The sequence below is a fragment of the Cydia pomonella genome, chromosome 20, assembly GCF_033807575.1.
Source record: "Cydia pomonella isolate Wapato2018A chromosome 20, ilCydPomo1, whole genome shotgun sequence".
NCBI lineage: Eukaryota > Metazoa > Arthropoda > Insecta > Lepidoptera > Tortricidae > Cydia > Cydia pomonella.
The window spans coordinates 4,562,597-4,577,418 of NC_084722.1; the positions used below are offsets into that span (position 1 = coordinate 4,562,597).

A 14,822-nucleotide genomic window follows, 5' to 3' on the forward strand; every position below is an offset into this window, starting at 1 on the left:
CTTATTCTATGATATATATTTCTCTATGATTTAGATGTAATTTGGTATGAAAATAGTTTGGGGCCCCTGAAGGACATAGGGTATAGGGTTTTATCCATCATCATAGGGTTGTTTATACAAGTACACATTATTAATGTTAAATATATTTAAAGAGAAAGCTATAAATAATATTTAATAAAAAATAATAATAATAATTGTACCCATCTGACATATCTTATACCTAATATTATATATACACTGATGTTATGTTATGTACTTAGGTATAAATAGTTTTAAATAAGAAATAATGTGATTGACATGTAAAACTATGTTTTATAAAGGAATACATAAATGAATGTATGAATGAAAATAGTCACATTGATTGTAGAAGTAATGTCTTAGGGTGATATGGTGACAATAAAAATATAAAAATGCCATATAGAAATGTTGAAATTATTTATTACACATAGTTTTTATATGGTACAAACTGGAAACTCCACTGCAGATTGGAATGCATTGTGGTAATGTGAGGCTGGGGCAGCATCTAAACAGAAAATGTTCAGGTCAGGTAGGAAAAAAGGAATACAGGGGCAGGAGGATCTCTTGGGGGTAAAATAAACCATTGAAACATTTATTTATTTTGTATTCCGTTCATAATAATTAGGCATTTTCTTCGCCTGAGCGCGCCGCCTCGGCCGAGGCACGTCTACACTGGCCGTAGTGAGTGCGAGGAAATTGCCTCGCGCGTATCCTCACTCTGTGGGGTCCACACAGGCGTATTAACGAATATTAACCTAAAATTATGTTCCTCTCATCTTACTTCAATTGACACCATAAAACTATAATTATTCAGTGTTATTTGTGTATTCTATGACCTTTAATAAATCGGTCTGTAGACCTCCCACTGTTCGGCTTTATCATTAAATTGGTGCAGAAATAATTTCATTATATATGTTATTCTAGGTACTTACTCAGAAAAGTTATTTGGGTACTCTGAAATAAAAAATAATATAATTAATATTTATAATGATATTGGTTATCTATCATTATCAGTTTATGTCGGGAGAGTTATAATTTTGCCATAGTGAACCATAGTGGTACCAAAACAAGATTGTTTTTTTTTTGTACTTTTTGTAATTAATGGTTTTGCAGCAACACCCTTCATAAGGCATAAGGGATTGCGAATTGCTATTTAATAGTGGATTATAGTATTTAATATTGAAAAAAAAAACTTACCAAAATAAAAAGCACCACCAAGAGCATAAATTTGTACAACATTGTGTAGTTAATTAACTCGAATAGTTAGTCATACCAACATGTTTCACATCTTTTATACCCCCTGAATTTGAACAGGTGTTATAGATCGTGTCATTCACGACGATGCGTGCCTTCACTCGTAATATTATTTTATTAAAGGTTAGATTTGACAAATCTGCGCATCATCATGGATGACACGAACTATATGACTGGGTTTAGAGGGCCTACCGCGAACACCGAAGTTCGCAAATCGCGGGCACCGTTCCCTGTCACTCTAATTACGCTTTTACTGGAGTAAAAGAAAGAGATGCCCGCAATTTGCGAACTTCGTTGTTCGCGGTAGGGCCTCTGACGACATCAATCTCGTGTTTCCAATTTTAGACTTTATACCATTATAATAAAGTATAAAATGGATATATGCATTTGACGTTGATTGTAATACTTCGTTTATGTATTATGTCCTTTAGCAATTGTGTTGTTTTTTTATTTTATATCTATCTTAATTAGCCCTCAATGGAATTTACTGTAAAAAAATATGCACAGATATTTTAAATCTGCACATTAGTAGGTATTATGTTTGTAATATCTCCAAAGGTGACGTAATATCTCCAAAGCTTTTCACAAGTGCACTAGAAGACGTATTTAAACACCGCAACTGGGACGGCATAGGTATCAAAATAGATGGAAAGTACTTATACCACCTACGGTTTGCTGACGACATCGTTCTACTCGCAGAGACACCTGATGATTTCGAACAAATGCTCTAAGCCAGGCATCGATGCAAGTTGGTCTAAAAATGGACATGGAAAAAACAAAGCTGATGAGCATTGCTGGAAAGGCAACCATTTCATTGGAAGGCAAAACGATGGCGAGAGTAAGCGATTATGTATATTTGGGTCAGAAAATAACGCTAGACGGTAACCCCTTGGATGCTGAAATTAGTAGGCGCATTCAGTTGGGATAGGGCGCATTTGGCAAGTTAAGTTGGGCGATGTTTTCAGGTCCAAAATCCCGCACACTGAAAACCAGGGTTTATAATCAATGCGTCCTCCCAGTAATGTCCTACGCATGCGAGACATGGACGTTGACTGTCGGAAGGGTCCGCCAGTTAAAAGTCGCACAGAGAGCTTTGGAGCGCGTGATGCTCGGGATATCCATTCAAGACAGAATTCAGAATGTGGTGGACATTCGCCAACTCACAAAAGTTACCGACATCGCCAAAAGAATTGCGCAGCTGAAGTGGGAATGGGCCGGCCATATATGTCGCAGGGATGATGACCGATGGGGCCAGCGAGTACTGTTCTGGAGACCTCGACTGGGAAGCCGAGGTGACGGAAAACCACGAGCCAGATGGTCGGACGATATCAGAAAGACGGCAGGGCCGACCTGGCATAGAACCGCCGATTACAGAACAACATGGAAATCCATGAAAGAGGCATATGTTCAGCAGTGGACGCATTTTTAGATTAGATATTTATTTGTAAAGTCATGTACATAAGATGTTATTACAGTTATACAGTAAGCTTCCATGACACCCTGTCAGGGCACACAAATTGTCTTATATCTAGCTTAATACTAAATTACAGGCTATGCATGCTATTATTATGTAGTATTTGAATTAATGTAGGTAAAATTAAAAATGAGTCAAAGCAAAAGTTAAATTGAATGGCAATGTTTGATTAATGACAAATTTTGATAGTGACCTTCTCTTATAATGCGACTAGGTTTCATCATTTAGGAACTCCTCCACTGAGTAGTAGCATTTATGTATGAGAAAAGTTTTTAATTTTTTGTGAAACTGTTTTTCATTTGGTTCCAATTTGATCGCATCGGGTATTTTGTTTACGACTCGGATACATACGAAATGGGGCCCGTTTCTATACATGGCTAATTTGGCGTTTGGTATTTTTAGTTTGTTTCTATTTTTGCTGAGAATAGAGAGAAGAAGAGATGTTTGTAATAGACTTCACCTTTTACACAAATGTTAGTGTAGAATTTGTTTCTGAAGAAAAAATAGTTTAGAGAATAAATGTGACGCGGACTAATATTCAGTAAAGTCATGTGTAATAATAGGGTGCATACCTATACAACTTACTCAAAATAATTTCCCTTAGTTCTTAATTCGCCGAGATCTGTATCTGTAGATACCTATGAACTATAGAAAATATTTTTGCACTAGGCTGTGCCACAGAAACTCATACTCATTAATTCAAGAATATCATGTGACTTTTTTCCAACAGGGATCCCCATGTCAGAGAAGTTTAGCTTCTGTCTGAACACGCTTCTATCCGACTTGGCCACGAAACAGCCCTCGCTGCGAGAGGAAATCATCACGGCGCAGATCGAGCTGATGGCGAGCCTTACCCAAGTAATTCTGGAGTGCCATCAGACCAGAGACTATAGTGGCAGTGTATCCAAACTGCAGCTGTGCAAGGGGACTATACCTGTGCTTATAGGTTTGTTATGTTTACACTTTAGAGCTTATATTTCTCTTTCTTCTTTCTTTTGTTGCCTCGTTGGGTGAATGACATTCGAAAAATCGCGGGGCACTTCTGGATGCGACTAGCCCAGGACCAGGATAAGTGGCGTACACGAAGAAAGGCCTATGCTCAGCAGTCGGCGAATGGAGGCTAAAATGATGATGATGATGATTTCTCTTTCATAAGTAATGATATAATATCATCTTCGCTAATACCATAAAACTAAAAATAAAAAGAATGGGTTAAGCTGATACAAGTTTTCTAAAACAATTTAAATAGACTTTGATTAACATAGTTAAGCTTTATGAAAAACTAAAAACCCTTTGAATGGGATAACGTGTCGCTTCCAGCGAGTATCACTCAAGTTCTGATTGCTATTATATATTATTTTAATTTCATGTCATTTGTAAGTGACAAGTGGTCATAACTAGCCTAGTCGTTAAGCGACTTAAATGTGTAATACTGTACATCATTCCTAAAAATCATATTTTTCCAGGTCTCGCGAGATCCATGGGCCGCTTCGCTACCATCGACCCCCCTCTCCTCTGCCGCCTTTTCCCCCAACCGCCCAGCCCAGTCAAAAACAAAGAGCCTGAACCCAACTTTGAATACTCCACGCTAGACAAAAAGAGGAAATTCAACCAATTCCGACCGATCATACCCAGATCTCTATCAGGGAATCTCAACCCTGTAGAGCATATCATGGAAAACGGGAACGATACAGTCGATGGAACCTTAAAAAGAGGATCTCTCAACAGTTACCATTCTGTCCCCTACGACCCTACGACTTACTTCTTCCATAAGTTTGGGTCCAGTTTCAATCAGTTCCCGTACATGAGGTTCTCCGAGTCTCCAGAGAGGAGAATAAATGTTCAGTTCTATGTGAGATATCTGCAGAACATTCTGTCGTATGCGAAGAAGTTGCTGACCAAAGATTTGCTGGCGTTTTTGGATGAAGAGGCGGATGATATATACGCGGCTGGGCAGATACAGGTACTGTTTCATGTATTCATGCATGTTTCAGTGTTTAAGAATATCCCAAGGTCAATTCACAAGAGCTGACACGAATGGAACGAATGAGTGAATGAAAATATCAATTTTTTGTTGCCCACCGTTTTTATGGTGGATAACAATGAACCCGACCAAATTACGTAGGTTGGTTTTGGGTATGTTGTCGGGAAACCTTTAACGTGTTTTTAAGTTTGTCGCATTGCGTATGTTCTTTCCCTCATATGCACACGCGTATGGCACATCTATAGAAAATATACTATAAAATATAGTTTAATTTTTAACAGGTTTTCCCGTACAAGTCGTTCTCCGAGACGCTGAACCTAGTCATGGTGACTCTGCTGAGAGAGATACTACAGCACCAGAAAGATCTACCCGGACCCTTCACCAAAGATGTGCAAGTAAGTGTACTATATTCATATTGCACACTTAATGTAAATAGTACATAAAGTGCTGGTTGTATTGCATACAACATGATTGTTAAATATACTTACTTAGTCATTTGTATAATTCTATGTAACATTTGGAAAAGTCATAACAAAACTTCAAAAATCACTTCAAATTGTATAAATTATTTTAAGGACTTTTGTACGCCAAAAGGCAAAACCTAGTAATAACAAATTGCTAATTCTATTCACCACTGTAACGGTTTCACTTATGTTTTACAAATAAACACTTTGACTATGAACACGCTCCCTGTTGAGGGGATACTGAGTATAGGGATGTTAAAATCAGCTTCCTTTTTCGAATTGTCAAATCAGTAGCCAGCTATGGAGTTTATATGAACTTGCGTGTAGTGTCACGGTCTAACTACCCATATGCAGTATAGTTATAACTGTAACCGTGTTTATAAAAAATAATGAAATCCAGGGATAAATAGAGGGTACATAGTAGGTAGAACCACTTTCCACTTCCATCTCTTGTCCCTGGATAAATAGAATCTATGCAAGCCGTATGGGCCGTTTACCCGTACTAAATTCCAAATTTCTCATTATCTGTGCAGGAATTCGTAAAATGCCTGTTCTTAAGCGGGCAAACCGAGCTGCAATCGCGCCATCATGACGCCTCCGAAAAGGAAGACCGAGAGAGCAACTTCGCTACCGTCAACAAGTTCAAGGTCAACGTCATGGCGAACTCCGCGTGCGTCGATCTACTCGTCTGGGCCATTGGTGATGAGACAGGTATATCATATGACTCATGCGTTAGAGAGAGATCGCTACAATCGCATCACGACGCCTCCGAGAAAGAAGACAGAGAGACCAACTTTGCCACCGTCAACAAGTTCAAGGTCAACGTCTGAACTCCGCGTGCGTCGATCTACTGGTGTGGGCCATTGGCGATAGAACAGGTAGGTAGATAGACTCATGCGTTAGAGAGAGAGAGAGACAGAGCTGCAGTCGCATCACGACGCATAAGAAAAAGAAGACAGAGATCAACTTCGCTACCGTAAACAAGTTCAAGGTCAACGTCATGTCAAAATTCGCGCGCGACGACCTGCTGCTTTGGGCCACTAGTGATGAGGTGATGAAACCATTACCCACTTAATTTTTAGTCGAAATTTCGGTCGTTGCCTCGGTTGAGGATTATTTATTTATTATTTATTTATTTAAACTTTATTGCACACAAAGAAAAATGTACAAAATAAATGGCGAACTTAATGCCAAAAGGCATTCTCTACCAGTCAACCATTGGGTCAAACAGAGACATTTGTGTATGTTGGTGCAGGAAAAAATAATAAGGAAAAAATTAAACGTGAAGTCAAATAATATTATAAATATATAAATAGTTAAATACTACTACTTATATAATGTATAAAAGATAGACTAATACATGAAGGATCCTTGGAAGGGATAGAAAATTAAGAGCGATATTTCGACTAAACACTACGTGACAAATATTACTTGTATCCATCGTATTTTCACGGAAACATACGAACGTGTCTTGCTATTTCAATCAGTTTCGGTACAAAAAGTACTGAGGTTGACTGAAGTAGCATGACAAATACGAACGTTTCCGAGAAAATACGATGGAAAACAATTATGCAATACATCTGTACTATGTTCACCACTAGATTTTAATATTTTATCAAGTAAATATAGTATTTTATAAATGTATAATCTATGTTACCAAAATCGAAGGCATCGAAGCTTCTCGAATCGCTTATATTATACTTAATCTTATTTATGTATATGTCGTTATATATTTCCAGTGGATGAGGAGTGTGGAGTGCCGGCTCTTATAAACGCTCTAACCATATTAATAGGTACATTCGTGGGTTTTAGAGTGACCCCGAGCCCTGACGGAGCTAACACCTGCATGATGAAGCTTAACTATTTATACTACTTTTTTAGCATTAGAAAAAGGACCCGACCTTTTACGTTTTTAATGTAAACTCAGCCGCAAAAATGTATGCCAACTTTATGAACGAATTCCATTTATATTATTTATAATGTTTCCATGTAATTTTGCAACTGTCTGTACGCCCATTTACTAAGGGTAACCCATTAAGAAGCCAACTATTTCCTGATAATATGATGATAACCCATCTATATGGTTATTCCTTATCAAAGGTAAACCTAATGAAATAAATTAAAAAACCATTTATGCACTTATTAAGAGAAGATCGCTCGTTTCGGTAGCAAGTAAGATGTGGTTTGGGAAAAAGATAAGACTTAATTTTGGCTTCTTATATGTTGAAAGGGTAACTTTTAACTAACTATTACACAAGGAATACGTGTTTAGTAAGGAATAGCGATTAATTGAATGGGTGATTTTTTTGATAATGGCTTTGAAATCAAAGTAAATGAGTTATTGAGTTGAGCAAGGATTCCGTGAGCTAAGCCTTATATAAAACCCTTTAAAAGGGATAAAGGTCAGGTCCATAAAAATAACTCCATAGACGTGAGCAGTGTTTTTTATTGGGCACTGCGAAAAGTGTCTTAAAGTGCAAGTTTCTTTTGTGGAGTTTTTTCTCGTGTTAAAAAACGTAGTGTAGCTATAAAATTGAGAGTCGGTTGAAACTTTGATTTAAATTGTTCGATTTGAACACCTACTAATAGTTTGATCCAAAGTCCTATTGTTTCATCAAAATGCTTCATATTTAGTTAATTCATTAGTGCAGTGATTACTAACATTTCATACATTTCCCAGTTTTGTTCTGATCGATTGTACAGTAATAATTTATCTTTGTTTATTAATTTTAGGTGCCGATTCATTGTGTGGCCGTCTGACTGAGAAGATAAACTCGAATCACAATCATAAATTGATACTGGCGCATATGCCTCTTCTCATGGTCTGTCTTGAAGTAAGTATATTTCTCGTATGCCGCAATAAAAATCCCTGTGAACGTATTTTTAGCCTATGTGTAGTTTCAATTCTTTTGTTCTTATCTGTCAGTTTAAAATGTGTGTTTGTTAGATAAAGAGAAAACACATAACCATCAGAGGCATATACTCTTATAAAAACTTATAATTTTCTTTACAGGGACTTGGTAAACTCGCAACGAAATTCCCCACGATCGCGAACACTTCGATATATTGCCTCAGGGACTTCCTCGTCACTCCCTCGCCGATATTATTTAAACTGCACAAGTTAGAGCTGGAAAAGACGGGAAAGGAACATATGAAAGTTACATGTAAGATTAATCTGTAATTTTGTGATATATATCAACTATTATCAAGCGTAGTGATTTACGCGTGTAAATTTTACTTACGTAATTGGAAATAAGTTTTGTTTAAGCTGCGGTGGGCTCAACCAGCAGAGTAAAAAAAAATCTTAGCTTTGAGTAACCTTGAGGTCTTTCCCTAGTAACTTCATCTATCCGAAACCTGATTGAAAAACTTTTGCTCGATAGAAAAAAATCACTAACATAGGTCTAATATACGCCATTAACAATATGTAACAATTTTTGCATAAAGGCTAAAAATACAAAAATTGCTCTTAAAATCCGCAATTTCATTATTGATCAAATTCATCGATTAAGTATTGATTATGTAAGTATGTATTTATCTATATACTTATGTATGTCGCCGCCTAATAATACAAGCTTTGCTTAGTTTGGGGCTAAGTAGATTTGTGTAAGATTGTCCCCAAATATTTATTTATTACTTTTTTGTTAAAATTACTAAAAAATAACTATTTAATAACAATGATATTCGCGATCCCGGGCATGAGCAGCTGTCCGCTCAGTGGTTAGCGAGCTGCGGCCTGAACTCATGGCGTCTTAACTCTCATTCTAACAATTAGCTGCTGCACTATATGCTTGTCGCGAACGTATTGCGAACCAGCTAATATTAGCCAACGTCATGGAGTAGATGGCGCTAGTAGTCACGTTTAACTTAAGTAACCGCTTCTAGGTTATTGGGATTTTTTGAGGGAAGTTGAGAGGGTAGATGAGAACGACAGTAGGAAAAAGGGGGTTGTGTGCGAACAGATCGACGCGGCAGTGATACTTGCTTTTAGATCAAGTCAAGAACGTTCTTATGGTGTTATTAGAATAATGATATGTCTCTGGTATATTGTGACCAACTTTATCAGTACTCAGAGTGAACAGTGCTCCAGTGAGGCTAATATGAACTTAAGGTAATAAAGTCGGACACCAGCACAACTCATATCGTCATCTCACTAACGTCCAGGCCTCGTATAGGTATGTAGTATGTTTACATATCGCTTTCCAGTATCCATAAAAGCATTGGCTCATTCGATAGGTTAATAAGTATGGTGAGCTTGACGACATGGTGGAGCATGCTGGGAATTTTTATTCACATGTACTGTTATCATCATCAAAAGTAACATATGTTTCTCTCTAACAGATGAAAAGTCAATTTATTTACGCGCGTACAACTAAAGAGCTGCATTATTTGGTCTATTTAATTCAATTTAATGTTTTATTTCAACCATGAAGCTCATATTTATGTAACCCTTTTCTTCCAAAAAGGTATTCAGCAGGCGAATGTTAGTGGTTCACCTGAGCACATAAGCAATTGAGTACCTACATTTTAACTGAACATTCTTGCTCTTTGATATTATAGTTTATAAAAAGCAGATATCTAAATACTATACTTTCACGATTATTAATATTTTGCGACAAAGGGTAATCTGAATTAAAAAGCTCTCTTTAATCTTTGAAAACAGTGTGTTAATTAGCCCTAAAGCAGCAATAGGCAGTGGAATGGAATTTCAAGTGATGGTTTTGAAAGATATAAATATTTAAAAGGATTCATTTATATTTTTTATATTTTAGACCCAGTATTTGTCACTGATTGATGTGATAAAAATGTTTATGCGTAAATCGACGTGAATAAAATCACGGACGCGATATAATACTTTTAAAACAGTTGCTGACAACTTGACTGTCCCAACATATTTAAACTAGATTATTTCACACAAGCGCGATATAAACGCACCAGAGAATGATAAGAAGAATAAAAACCACTTTGCAAACAAACAAACAGAGTTCATTTTGACTCAATATCTGCATGATAAATCGAAATGAACGGTAAGAAAAGGTGCCTTGAATATCACATCACTTGTTTTGGATTTGACGGTTCGAAGTGGGAGCCTGATTTGACAAGTCTGTTGAATGTCCAATTAGCATAAAAAAAAGGAGTGTGGTCGAGTTGTAGATAGATTCTATTTTACATTCTGATTTGTGATTATATAAAAATAGCGTGATTCTCCCTTGGCTGGGGAGGGCTGCCGGACATGAAGTGGGTGCACCCAGAGATGGACATGTCAACAGTGGCCTTAATGGATAAGCGAATAGATTTAAAGCGAATACTTAACATAGTAGATTACTGCGAGTAATATTCAGTAAAGAGAAGTAGTGGGAATTTAGGTTACATACACCCGTTCGGATAAGACGGCCGCATTTGTCTGTGTGGTAACTATCATTGCATATAAAAACGTATGTTGTTTTCGTTCACGCGGTCGTCGCAGTGTTCAAAACAGTTACAGTTGTTTACGTCTGCTGTAGTAATAGTTATTATGTTAATAACGATGTCAAAAGAGCAAAGTGACAAAGTGACAGAGCGAATCACAGATGGTAGTTACAGATGGGATAGACCTATCGCGAACGGAGCTCTCACTGTTTAACAATACCGATATTTGATATCAGATCGCATTGCCACTCTCTGACACATGGGCCGCATGACGCGGTCTCTTCTCGTGACCTAAATTGCAACTAGGGACTGCTCGGAGCAATCTAGAATCGTACGCGCGGGAGTGTAGGAAATAACATTGGTCATGGGTTGACGGAGAGACCAGTAATGGACCAAATATGACAGGTGGCAGCCGTGATCCCACTCAGCTCAGCTCAGACATCGATGGACGCTCACACCAGTTTCAGGATCCTGCTTTCAATCAGTTTAGCACGGAAATTGATCAGTATTCAGATCAGTCTTAGGATCCTGTTATTAGTTGGCTCAGCACAAACATTAATGAATGCTCAGACCAGACTCAGAATCCTGTTCTTTATCAGCTCAAGACAGATCACTCACAATCACAACTCAACTCAGACCAGATGCACGATTGGATCGATCTCAGAAACGCAGTGTCTCAGCACATTTCTGTAACGTCATCAGAAATTGCACAAAGTCTCAGGCCGTGCCGATTCACGACGCAAAGGGTGAACCATGCGGTTCGAGAATGGATGACTAAAACACATCGTTATTCACAAGTGTTCTTATTATCTGATTGTTGATTTATTTATATGTTTGCCTATAGACATCTAATTTCAATTAAGAGTAGCATTTTCTTTCTGGGCGGGAGTGTCGCGAACGTATTGCGAACCAGCTAATATTAGCCAACGTCATGGAGTAGATGGCGCTAGTAGTCACGTTTAACTTAAGTAACCGCTTCTAGGTTATTGGGATTTTTTGAGGGAAGTTGAGAGGGTAGATGAGAACGACAGTAGGAAAAAGGGGGTTGTGTGCGAACAGATCGACGCGGCAGTGATACTTGCTTTTAGATCAAGTCAAGAACGTTCTTATGGTGTTATTAGAATAATGATATGTCTCTGGTATATTGTGACCAACTTTATCAGTACTCAGAGTGAACAGTGCTCCAGTGAGGCTAATATGAACTTAAGGTAATAAAGTCGGACACCAGCACAACTCATATCGTCATCTCACTAACGTCCAGGCCTCGTATAGGTATGTAGTATGTTTACATATCGCTTTCCAGTATCCATAAAAGCATTGGCTCATTCGATAGGTTAATAAGTATGGTGAGCTTGACGACAATGCTTACGTAAGTAAAACTTACGTGTGTAAATCTGAGTACCTATTTCTTGAACGGTATAAGGTTGCGGACTGGACGCACATGGCGGGCGGTGGCTGCCGCTGTCGTCCAAACCAGGCCGCGTAGGCAACGTCACAATCGGTAGCCTAACGTAGTCATCTCTCTCTATCACTCTTCCATATTAGTGCGACAGTGACAGTTGCGTTTCGTTCGCTACGGAGCGTTAACAATTGACACGTTGGCTACGCGGTCAGGTACATTCAAGTCTGTACATTTTGATCGTGCCGCATAAACTACCGTTCGTACCGCCCGGCATCGAGCGGCACGATGTAAATGTAAATAATTCCCATACATTACCTTTTGACCGCTTTCTCTCTCGCATCGAAATGTGGCATAGACGCCAACATCTCAACTAGTGAGAAACGAATTTAAACCTTATCTGTCAACAGTAAAATTGCTTTGACAGCGTCTGCCATGACCCCTTGAGTGGTCGTTGGCGTGGTAGGCACGACAACAGTCAGCACACGACCACTTTAGTGGCTCTTGGCGTTCAAAGGGTTGTTATGCATAAATATTGGCACTTTGTCCGTGTCGAAATTTAATACCTTGACTGTACGTAATGTTTACACACCTAATACAATTAATGAATCATTGATTCATGACAGAAAACCGCGCCGGCGAAAGAACCTTAAGATAAAAGGGGACGATCGCGCAAAATCGCCTTTTTTTTTTTTGCCAAATTTTCCTGTCTTAATATGTACTAACATTATTGAAAATGTTGCCCCTTCGTTTGATTTTTGCGATTTTTTAATGATCAAGCGCCCCAAACCGTCCCACTAACACGGGGATAACCGGTGAAATCGTTAACTCAACTCAATCAGTTAACCCCAGGTTAATGGAATGGTGCAAGAGGCCCTTAGAGTTAGAAGCATTTAAAAATTTGTATGAAATTTGGTTTTCGCTACAACTCTTATAGTAATCAAAAAATCCAAAAAAGTTGAACGATAGGGCTATGTTTAATATACACAAAATTAGGTAAAAATATTTTCCATAATGTCAATATTCAGAGAAGAAACTACGTTTGTATGGAAAAGTAGTCGTCAAATATACTTTTAAAAGGTCTAATTTCAACAATGATCCGTAAAACTAAGTGCAATTCATTGAGTGTTTTTCAATTGTGCATATTTTGCGTCACGGTGGATTTCTCTTAGTCCAATTCATCCCATTTCAAATATTATCTCGGCTATTACTTGCTTGGTAGTCTAAACAGCACAGTATGCTTCCCACATCATTATGTTAAGCACAGATTTCACAATTATCTATACTTATATTTTGATTTCTTAATGAAATTCTTCTTTCTTATTAAAGCTAACTCTGTAGATTCGAGGCTAGCAGGTATTAGTAGTTAATATTAATGTTTTATTTAATTTACGCGAAGGGCTGTTCAAACTGATGCTAATCCAGATATTTTTTGTGATACTTGCCGTATGTTACTTTACATATTTTCACTAATGAACTTGTGGGAAATAGGTAGAGTCAATATGGGTATGTGTGACTATGGGATAAGTGTAGTTGATCTTCACATTGGGGTCTGTTTATTACACATAGATTAATGTTTATTGTGAATTCATATCAGGGACCGGTCCGGTATCCCCTTCGAGGGGTATTTCGTAAGGCTTTGCTTACCAAAGCCGTTGCTAACTAAAACCCTTTCATTTGGCTTTTAAGCGCTTCAGAATACGAGTAAGCTGATTCAGCACCCGTTCCTAAGCGCTAACCTCTTGAAGGGGTATCGATTGTAAATTATAACGCTTATGCCATTTTCAACTTTTTCTTCGTAAAATTAGAATCAAATATTGCTTAATTATGTTTAAAGTGAAGGACTGGATGTCTAGCGCGTTGACAGCACTGATGTCATATTTTTTTGAATTAGGAAGGGCATACATACCCTTTTATGTTAGCGGTATTTCTGAAAGGGATACCCCTTCCTAGAGCTAAGTCAAATAAACGGGTAAGCAATTCAAAGGGAAAGCCAATCGTTGGGGCTATTCGATAAACGACTAGGCTATTTAAAGGCTTTTTTCTGGGAAGGGGTGGACGGGTCCCTAATTCATATATTTGTCACAAAACGCAAGTAGCAAATGTATGAAGTCGCAATAAGCAAACACTAAAACAACTGTATTACACATTCAGGCTCCAATATGAAGGCCAGCCACACTTATCCCGCTGCCACACTTATCCATTTTGCTTGCATTTACAAACTAAGTACATCTAAAATACATAATTCTAGAGAAACATCTGTTTCAAAACGCAACACAAACTATTATTTTCTCCAAAGTTTCCCCAAGGCGATTATACATCCATACTAATATTAACACGCTTTTATTAGGTCGACCTGTATGTAACTATGTAATGGAATCTAAGGTAACTAATTTAACCATCTTCCACGGATCGTACCGTCATGAAAATTAGCAGCTGTATGTAGTTCTGATGACAATGCAATAATATGGTACTGTCGAACTGATCTGATGATGGAGCCGGAAGATATGAACTGGAACTTCATGATGTAAAATCGTATCATAGCTGTGTTTGGATTTGTTACAAAAGTCTTGTAATAAACTTTGACCACGATTAGGTTTCAAGGTCTGGTGATGAAGTCGGAAGATTGGCACTGGCAATACATGATGGAATATCGTATCATAAGCGTGTTTTCTAGTGTTTTTAAAACTATAAATTTATTCTAAATGCGAAAGGTAACTAGGTCTGTTTGTCTGTCTGTCTGTTATCTAACTTAAGCTAGGACTTATTGGGGAAGGATATAGGATAATTCTTCTCCCTTAAGGGAGTGAAAAGTGGGAT

At 37.8% G+C, this 14,822-nt stretch overlaps 1 protein-coding gene and 1 long non-coding RNA gene across 2 annotated transcripts in view; one reads left to right on the forward strand and one right to left on the reverse strand.

Annotated features, from left to right (window-relative positions):
* The window catches only part of LOC133529071 (phosphatidylinositol 4-kinase alpha), a 70,150-nt gene that overhangs the window by 1,995 nt on the left and 53,333 nt on the right, over positions 1 to 14,822 (forward strand). Inside the window, exons 3-8 of the mRNA XM_061866689.1 lie at positions 3,477 to 3,692; positions 4,213 to 4,709; positions 5,012 to 5,125; positions 5,728 to 5,905; positions 7,928 to 8,028; positions 8,208 to 8,358. Coding sequence (XP_061722673.1) covers positions 3,477 to 3,692; positions 4,213 to 4,709; positions 5,012 to 5,125; positions 5,728 to 5,905; positions 7,928 to 8,028; positions 8,208 to 8,358 — 1,257 coding nt within the window. The remainder of the gene's footprint in view (positions 1 to 3,476; positions 3,693 to 4,212; positions 4,710 to 5,011; positions 5,126 to 5,727; positions 5,906 to 7,927; positions 8,029 to 8,207; positions 8,359 to 14,822) is intronic.
* LOC133529073 (uncharacterized) lies at positions 421 to 2,691 on the reverse strand. Its single transcript, XR_009801095.1, has 3 exons — positions 1,216 to 2,691; positions 951 to 972; positions 421 to 523 (listed from the first exon to the last, which is right to left on the reverse strand). It is a non-coding gene; the product is annotated as an uncharacterized LOC133529073 (long non-coding RNA).